The sequence below is a fragment of the Acipenser ruthenus genome, chromosome 20 (assembly GCF_902713425.1).
Source record: "Acipenser ruthenus chromosome 20, fAciRut3.2 maternal haplotype, whole genome shotgun sequence".
Lineage (NCBI taxonomy): Eukaryota > Metazoa > Chordata > Actinopteri > Acipenseriformes > Acipenseridae > Acipenser > Acipenser ruthenus.
In genome coordinates this window covers 24,274,864-24,285,068 of record NC_081208.1, presented here as the reverse complement: position 1 = coordinate 24,285,068, position 10,205 = coordinate 24,274,864, and the positions used below count along the sequence as shown (strand labels likewise).

Sequence of the window (10,205 nt, the reverse complement as noted above, 5' to 3'; positions counted from 1 at the left end):
CTATACCCTGGGAGAGATTTGATGGGTTAAGTGTCTCTGCCACTAAATGTCTTCAACTACTGACAGACACAGACACAGTCACACCACCCACCACGATGCCTGTCTCTGAAAGGTGGAGCTAGAATGCAAGTTAAGTGTATTAATAGCAAAAACAACTAGCATTCCAGCAAATAAGCAAATTAGTTACTTTGTTCGTTTGCAGAAAACAAGGTTACATTTGTTAAGATTGAAAGAAAACAAATGTAATTAAACCAATTTAGAATACTGTGATATAAAATACACTTTAAAAATAAAATAAAAAGATGAATCAAGTAATTTATAATTCCAAATCAATTACTTTTAATGTAAAATATATATATATATATATCTATACACATGTTGTCAAAAAGTAGTGCATTAACATTTGCAATGAAAACAGATTAGATTTGGACCTTGCAAGACATGTATTCACTTGGAACTCATGCAACAAACCTTTCTTGGCAGAACTAAAAGTCTGATCCCTCCAGGCACCCCTACCTGACACCAGCCAATCCCGTTCCTGCAAAAAGTGTGGGAGAAATGGCTGCATCGGGCGACAGGATTTGCATTCACCCTGACTAATGTACAGACCACCACGTCAGTCAAGAGAAGCTTCCGTCGCACACAGCAACTCGATCCTGCTCACAAACCATGCGTTCCCAAGAGGGAGTCCATGAACAGACTCACTCCTGCATCTGCAGGGAGGAACACCAGCAATCTCACTTGCAATCTGCACAGTGAAATTACCAGTCCAACTTGCTGCTTCATAAGAAACCCATACGGACTGGCCCTCTTCATTCGGAACAATACCAGCTCACATATAAAGTCTCACTCTTTCTCCTGTACTGGACTCTGAACTGCTGTGGAAACTGTCATACTATATATTTAATTATTTGTACTGAAAGGTAAAGATAAGAGTTAAAAAGTGATATTGATTCACTCCAAGATCAAAACAAAGACCTTTTAAAAAAAGCAGGGATAGCAATGTAATAGTGTAAAAGACATACAAATTTGGACATTTCAAAATAGCTTTATTAAAGTAGTATTACTGCAAAGAAAGTTTAATGAAGTGCCAAGAATGTACTGAGGAATATTTAACTTGGATTCTTCAGAACAGAGAACTTTAGAACTTATGATGTCATGTGCAGTATGTATTTGAAACAAATGTTAAAGCTGAATACCTCTAGGCGTAAACACAGAACAATAAAATTAAGTGTAGCTATACTTGAACAGTGCAGAAAGCTTTAAAGCGAGAGTGAAACCAGTAACAGCATAAATAAATAGAGCGAGGAGCACACAGCAGCCTTATATCAGAGATGGTGTTTGGGCAGAGATATAGGCTATAGTGTGGGTGGAGGAACAGGCAGCAGCAGAGTAATTATACACACACACACACACACACACACACACATATTATATTTATTTATATATATATATATATATATATATATATATATATATATATATATATATATATATATATATATATATATATATGACACACACACACACACAACAGAGACACAGAACAAGGGTGGAGGAGTATATAACAGACTTATTAGATTTAGCGCTAGAGAACAGAGCGAGTCTGGAGCGTAGCATAGCCTTTCTGTCTGAAACACAATGAAAGCAGATCGCCTTAGACTGAGAATAGAGTGGATATGAGTCAAATAGCTTAACAGTCCAGAACCTAAATGGTATCTTGCTCAATAAATGAAAAAGTGACACCATTCTAAATTAACTGAAGCAGCAAGTTTCAGACCAGTAATGACTCAAGTACTGGTGCAATGCACCCTAGGGGTTCCAACTGAGTCATTGTTACCATCCCCACCCCCATCCAAAACAATCAAAAATGACCCAGTTAAGATTAAGTAAGGCTTCCTGTTTATAGAATATATTCGCCAACCAACTGTCACAACATAAAAACTCAGCTGGGACAGCAACTACAAAGAAAACATGTCCAATTCAAGGGCTTTTATAAAAGAAAGAAATCAGCCAGCAAGAGGCAAGGCCAATTTGTAGAAATACTTGCAGTTCCGACAAATTCATTTAAACTTAAAAATACTTCACCTTCCATCTGCTGCAGCCAGTATGTCCCGCCTCCTCAGAGGGATGCAATTGGCTGCAGTTAGGTATTGATGTCCAAAGGCAACAGACTTCTCGTTCTACTGAAACTCCCTCTAAACCTGGGCACTTTAATACGGGGCAAAGTAAAAAACTAAGTGAAATGCATTTAAAAAAAAAAAAAAAAAAAAGTAATAGAAAAAGAAATAAGTGTGAATTTGATAGTTTGTTTGTGTGTTTTTGAAAAACAAAACATTAAAATCAAGTTCAAATTTACTTAATAAAATGTAAGTATGAATGCAAGGCATACTGTAATGTCATATTGTAACAGAATCAGATTTATTAATATGAAGTTTTTCAATAACCCAGATTAAAATGTTCCCAACTCTGATGCTAAATAACAAGGTTCAAAACACCAACAGTGTATCGGTGGAGTATGGCCAAGTGCCACCAAGGTTTGGACCAACTGTATTAAAGATTTTCAAGGACTGTGTTAAAAAACCTAAACTGTTTATGATTGGATAGTTGGTTAATAGGATTCTTGAGCTTCAAGTTCTTACAGACAGAGGCCTGCAAGCTTCCAGTAAACATATACATACTAGCGGTACATGGTTTCCTTAGACTCCAACTGCAAGGCACAGTGTTCTCACCAGGATATGTAAGCGGGGAGCAACTAAGTCCTACTACAGTAAGTCTCAGGAAAGGAGACTATGGAGAGAGACAATTGCAATGTTTAGTTAAAAACAGGGGACAGGAGGTAAGGGCAAAAAAGGGGTTCAACAGTTTTATAATTTTACCAATTTAAAAAATAAAAAGGAAATCAGCGCTATGGGACCCTGATGAGAACACTGATAGTAAACGACTGATGTGATCTGCCTTTGGTACCTGAACAAGTTTTCAAATCTGCATTCAGCACAATAACCATTTTCAAGAATTACCACTTTTACAAAGCTTAAAACTAAGAGGCAGCCCCTGGGCTGGAATTAGGTACAGAACTATTAAACACAAAAGACCAAAAAGGAGGACAGGGTGATTAGAAAGTAAGTTTACCACATCAATGATATGGTGCGTTGATGTGTTAAACTTACTTTCAAATCACTGTGTATATTTCATATATATTTTTGTCTTAAAATACCATAAGTTTTAAAATGAAAAGTTTATATAGTCATACCTCCTTAATACAAACTTAACCACATTCAAATAGTTTTACTACTCAAACTTTGTATAGTGGGGGTTCCCCAAAAATAATCAGCTGTTGAACGAAAACACAGTGCTCACCTAACCACAGTTCCTACCAAGGAGGATTCACTGTAAATTAAAAAAAACAAACAAAAAAACACCAGCATACAAACCACCAGATACAAAACTGTTTAAATCAGCAGAACTGATAGCAAAGTAAAAATAAAGGCTTTCAACAGGTAAAAAGAAACAAAGTCCATTGCCATGGCCACTGACTGGTTTTGTCCAGTTCATATTTACAGAGTAGAACGCTGGAAGATGACAGCTGAAATGTAAATCAACAGCTTGTGATTGAAATACCTTTTTTTAAAAAAAATACTTTATTAGCGGTTCTGCTGTCAGGTACAGCTGAGTTCTGATGTCTATCCTTGCAGGTAGCCTAAAGAAGGATGTGGTCCTGTAAACAGGCCTAGGACCATTGCAAGCACCGCTTACAGATACCAGAGAGAATGAAACAAGTGCATACCTGCTGCAAGGGGAGCCAGGGGAGGCGGGCTAGCCTCTCCACCACTCTTCTGGCTCATTGTTACTGGGTTGCACTCAGTTGAGGACGGCAGCTGCAGCTCCTTTGGAAGAAGATCATAGACTGACTCTGGAAGGAAACAGAGTGAACGCAGTGTTAATATTTTAAAAGCACAATATATTCCCATAACACAGTAAGGAAAATATTTTTTTAAAGTTATTAAAATGACATTTGAAGCTACTGTACTTACAATTAAAATAAATTTTTAAAAAATAAATAAATAAAATGCATATAAAAAGTATTTTACAATATAATTATATTCAGAAACTAGACACTTTCCATGGACTTACAGAAGTGCTTACAGAAATTCCAGTCCACAGCAGTAAATTTAAAGAAAGTTTTGATGTACTGTATGTCAAGAAAATGCATTTTCCTCAAGTGATGTAGGCCTATACTACCATCAGGTATAATTTCCTCTTAAAATTAACACCAATCAGTAGTGACCATTGTTTTGCCTGGCCCCGGTCTGGAAAATATTGTGACAATTTAAATACGGATTACATGAGCCTAGAATAACTGAAACCTCAACCTGTATTCCAGCAATTCTCCATGACCTAACACCACACGGATGTGCCAGAGACTCATCACTGTTAAAGATCCACCTCCCCAGATGGCAGCAAGTTATTTTAGGGAACCAAGAGCACAATGCCCTCTAGCCAAGTTTGGTATGATGAACACTCCACAGAGTTGGAGCGCTGATATTCACGAGTCAACACGGGAGCAAAATCGGGGTAGCTTCACTCTTTATACCATGCGCAGGTTTTCATTTCAGTAAATCGCAGGCATTAAGTTATTTTAATATTACATTTTTACAGGAATATGAGCATCTAAATTTTCATAAAATACCTATTGTAAAACTTCAATTAAATGCCTCTGGCGTTTATTTACAATATTTGCCAGCAGACCCAGCACATATTGGAGACTGGCGATTATTTGAGACGGGCGTTTATATTAGATCTCTAGCTTCACATGCTTCAAGCGTTCATTGAGAAGCCGCTAACACACAACCTTGTAGCAACATCGTAACTCAATTTAAACATTCCAGCAACTTTGTTAAAAGGTTGTGTGTCAGGGGGAGCTAAGTAACAAGTTTGTTTTATAACAAAATTACATTGTATTGTACACCCTCAAGCGAAAGAATTATTACTGTCTTTTTATATGCACTGGTTAACAAGGATACGGTATGCAAAATGTTGGAAAATGAACACGCAGAAGTACAAATTTGTATTTAAAAATGGAATTACATCTACCATTATTATTATTATTATTATTATTATTAGTAGTAGTAGTAGTAGTAGTAGTAATAATACGCTTACAGCACAATAATACAAACTTCTAAAATGTTTTTAAAAATGAACAATAAAAGCAATATGTATTATCAAAAATAATTTATTGTTTAATCTCAAACTTGTACATTGTTAATACAACAAAACACGTTAAAATACACCAAAAGGTTTGTATCTGGCCGAATTTCAGCACACTTAATTATCAAAAACTTTTAATAACTGCATTAAACAAACATGCATTAGAAATATGCATCACTTTCATCGCTGTCACTTTAATAGTTCATTACATTCAAGCTCCTCCTCATCCTCAATGGCAATGACAGAGACCCGGTGTTTATTTACAAGATTTGCCAGCAGACCCGGCGCGTATATGGAGGCAGGCGACTATTTGAGACCCGGCAATTATTTAAGGTTTTACGGTACATAATAAAAGTCAGACAGAAAAGAAAAAACACATTTCCTGGATATTGACAGGTCAAGATTTTTTTTTTATTAGCCGAATACAAACAAGAGTCTAGGAGTGTGAGAGAGGTGGTTATTGTGTATTGTGTAGTGTGCATCACTCACCCATAATGCCACTGTTTGGAATGCTAGTGTAATTAACATTAAAAAATGGCCCAGTTCCAATTTTCTTCATAGAAGATGACAGTCACAGTGTTTATACTTATTGCTCACTTTCTACTGAATGAAATAACTTTCCAGAGCGTCTGGTTAACCACTGGCTTTCTTTTGAAATGTGGCTGTGCCTTTCAGCATCTCCTCTCCACCTTACTAGCAATTGGAAAGTTTCCATAACACCCGATGCTGAGTGAGCCAATAGTCCAAGGGGGAGTGAGTGAGCAATAAATACACTTTCTGTACGGTACCTAGATTAGTACAGTATGTCATAGTACTGTCATACAACTTATGGTATACACAGACCAACCATGGCTAAAGCCCACATACAAAACAAGCAGTAAATGCACAGCAGTAAATATAAAATTAGAACAGTAAAAAAAGTTGATAACCATGTCCAATATCTGCTGTATGCCCATGTAATAATGACTCAGTCTGGTTCGTTGCGCTTGAAACAATCTAATAAGCATTTAATTGGTCCAATTAAGTAATTTAGGGTACAGTTGGAACAAAAACCAGGAGGGACACCCCTGCTCTAAATGGACCCAGTGTGAACACAGCCTTAGTGTGGCACACAGGCTGAATATCCTAACCAAGTTGAATTAGCTTCTTTATCACAGAAAAACTGCCTCCAATATATCCAAACTCTCAACTTGGATACTCCAAGTACAGTAATGTGCCAATGTCATTATTAGACAAGCATATAGTTTTTCAAGTTAGTTACAGTACAACTTAAAAACACCACACTCCATCCATTAAATCTTCATCCACATGTTTTAAACCCCCTTTTTCAGGAAACAAGTGGGTGCCAAACTCCAATCTAGTTTTCAAACTCCTTTAAAATTATCCTTACCCTGTATGTTTTATGTTATAATTTGGCACACTTTCTATAACTTTTGTAGCTTGAACTTTGAGATACAGTAAGTAATGTACATTTCTATAACAGAAAACAGAATAATAAACCCGACGCTTTCCATTCCAGACACCTTCTCACTCCCCCTCCCCTGCTAGCTGCACACGCACGTACATGTGAACACAGGCCCTTCTAATGAGCAGACTGGCAAACTGCAGACAGACAGAAATCTTTTATTTAAACAGAGGTCCTTATTGAATCAGTGGTTGGCGCATTTAAAGCGTTTTCCCCAGCACTGGGCATTGAAAAATTCCTATTCTGCTGAATCGTTTCCTCAGTTGTAAACAAAACACAGTACTTGCTTTTTTACTGCAATACACTCTTTCATTCAAAAAATGATTCAAAGGTTGAATAGTATCAACTGAAAAACACCTAGTGGCTTAAACGTAGTTTGGTTAAGATGTGAATCCAGGAATTAGGTCTATTGCCTAAACCAATACTGTAGCCTTTAGTGTGAATCCTGAACAGCAGTCATTGTAACCATGGCCACTGCACCACTCTCTAACCATTATGTAACCTCAATACACCGTTCTGTTGAATAAAAAATTTCCCAGCATGCTTCTACAGCACATGTATTACTAATTTTGATTCGGTGCATATTAAAATGTGGCCTATTAAAAGTAATTATTTTCTGTTATGCAATATTTAATAGGATACAAGATCAGAATACATTTGGTTCCACTTAGCCTGGAGTATGAAGTCAGGTCTTTACAGAACCTGTTAACAAGTGGCAGTGCCTATGAACTTCACATGAAAGGCAGGGATTAGCACCAAGCTGTTTAATGTACTTTCTTGGTTTGGCAAAATTGGCTCCAAAAATGTCACCAGAACATATTCACTGTTTATTCCTTAAAAAAAAAAAAAAAAACACACACATCTTAAATTTTAGAAGCAGTAACTGATTACAGATTAACTTATTTGTATGTGTTTACTGGCTTTTCAAAATCACATACCTACAGATGCAATAATGTATTTTTTTGGTATTAGAAATATATCAACTAACCTTGGTTTAAAGCCTGTTGCTATGTACTTATTTTCAGAAACCTTATCTATATGTTAACATTGATCTATAAGCTTGCCTTGTCCTTGCATCTGTTTCAGTACAAAGGATACTTTGAAAACAGTAACATGGGAGCTAACTCTTCCAACCCTGTAGACCAGTAGAGGTCTAGTATAGAGAACTAAAAAAATAGACATTGCTGCAGTCTTGAAAGATCAAGCTTTCAATTAACACAGATTTGGATGTGGCCAGACCAGGACTCTAAAACTATTTAACACATTTCTGTAATTATCTTATTTTGGGGTTAAATGTAACAAAATCTCTCAAAGCGCACCATGTGAAATACTATTTTCAGTGAGATTGTGTATCCAGTTGAAAGCATGGAGGATCAAAGTACTCTTATACTACTAGCTTATGTAATTTTTTTCCCCAAATTTTGAGCAGCATCCAAACCAAAACAGTTGTTGGTCACTTAAACATTGAAAACCTGAGGTCACCTGTTCTAACAATTTTCATTTCAATCTGTTGTGACTTTAGTACCCACCTAATTAAGTTCCCAAAACTGTCAGCAGTTCAGTGTAAAAAGTTTGGTATATGATGTTAAAACATACTTAAAATGACTTTGTATTGCTACACAGACTGAACAATCTTAAGAAACCACCATTTCTAATACAAATGCTTAATTCTTCACACAAAAGCACCAAAGAAAGGAACTCACTTTTTTAAAGAAATTCAACATCTACTGCTAGTTAAATTAAATTGCTTAACAGAAATCTCCCCAGAGTTTTAAACCTCATATTGTACCTGCAGCAGTCTCTCTTTCAACACAAACAATTTATATAAAAAAAATACACACACAACACACAAGAATGAGTCTTTTTATTGTGTGACTACATAAAAGGTTATCTGATCCTATTCCACTACAGCAATTCAGTGTTTAATGAATGTTTAATGAGAACATGACCCAAAATAATTCAATCCCAGACTCCTTGGAGATGCAAACACAGTACTGGAAAACAACGTTGGAAGTCCTGAATCGTTTTTAATCGTCCGAATAAGAGAGGCAGAACCATAACCGGTTATTATTTTGGCACTTCAGCTTTGCAATGCATTAATTACTCTGCCAGAGAAGGATTTTCAAGTTACGTATGATTTTATTATAAAAAGGAACCTCTGATGGCTGAGCAGAACCAATAAACAGACTGAAAGCAAACCATTTTCAAAGCTCCCTGCCCCACCACTTTTGTTTTAAGAAGTAGATGAGACTGGTTTGTGCAGATACAGAACATGTCATTAGGCTAGATAATGATTTAAAAATGAATGTTGCCTCTCTACCAAAATCCTGTTTGTGCTTACTGATGTAATTCAGAAGAACTACTATCAGAATCCTTAGGCCAGACTCTTTAAAAGGGTCCCGACCGCCTTCAAATCAACAAAGGGTAGATACTGTGTCTACATGTGTGATAATTCTACAATACATTTAAAATGGGGATGGTAGGGTGTCAGAGCCATATTTAAGCTTGCTTCTATACCTTTTAATGAGGGGATCAATTTGGAGTATCAAGTTTACAAATGATATTCCATAAACATCACCCATTCACAATTAAATTAAATTATTAGGTTTCTTGATTAAAATAAATCAGTTAACAGTAAAGCAGGCATAGCAGTTAAGGCCCTGTGAAAATCAAGGAAATTGACTTAAATTCAAGGCAGTGTCACGGGTAAAGTATCTTATTTCACGGAATGTGCACGGAACTATTTTATAAATTATGTGTACAGATTAATCAAAATCAACATCAAAGTTATTGAAGCTCTTTACAATAGCTTGTGAAACAGTGTTGTAATTAACAGCCTGTAGGTAAAGTGTATCTGCAAGGACAGCTTTCAATTCTACGCATTTTCAGTATTTAGGCCTTGGCTTGCAAAACAAATACAATGTGTAACAAATACAGATCTTGGGCATCAGTCGACTCGTCAGTGCCCACTGACAAGCAACCAGACTGTTTTACCAATTCCATAATCTCCTGCTTGTGATACTCGGCAACCTTAGGTAAGAATTCATGTCTCAGCTGGGCTGATGAAGGAATCACTCCTCCATTTGCTGCACTCAGGTCTGAAGAATTTACATAACTTTTGGTTGTCCAATTTTTCAAGAGGGATATTTGCACAAAGAAATTCCTCTGGCAGGTCAAAATTGAATGGGTTTCGTGTTTCACGGTTTTCAGTGGACTTTTGGGACATGGAAGTCACAGTACGGCTCTGGATATCCGCCTTTCTCTTTCGGTGAATACTTGAATCTAAACGCCTGTCAATAGCTGATTCTTGGTAGTGATCTACAGTAACGTTGCAGGATGTACAGAAGAGCTTACCTCCATCGCTGTTTAAAACTCCTGCTGGATACTGCTTTACGTGATCTGCTGCAGACACATTTTTTGCCTTTTTAGACATCCATTTTCTTGTTTATAGTGTATAGTATTTTAATTTACCGCCTAGATTGCATATAGGTCACATAACATAATCACTGCACAGCACTATGTGCATGGTGAA

At 36.5% G+C, this 10,205-nt stretch overlaps 1 protein-coding gene across 7 annotated transcripts in view; it reads right to left on the bottom strand.

The window, feature by feature from the left end:
* Window positions 1-10,205, bottom strand: part of nfat5b (nuclear factor of activated T cells 5b) — a 47,858-nt gene that overhangs the window by 22,881 nt on the left and 14,772 nt on the right. For 2 of the 7 annotated variants that reach the window (XM_034042827.3, XM_034042828.3), the window contains exon 2: window positions 3,788-3,913. In XM_034042827.3, coding sequence (XP_033898718.3) covers window positions 3,788-3,913 — 126 coding nt within the window. Of the gene's footprint in view, window positions 1,409-3,787; window positions 3,914-10,205 lie in introns of those variants that run through there. The other 5 variants (XM_058993715.1, XM_034042831.3, XM_058993713.1 and 2 more) reach the window with 4 other exon arrangements.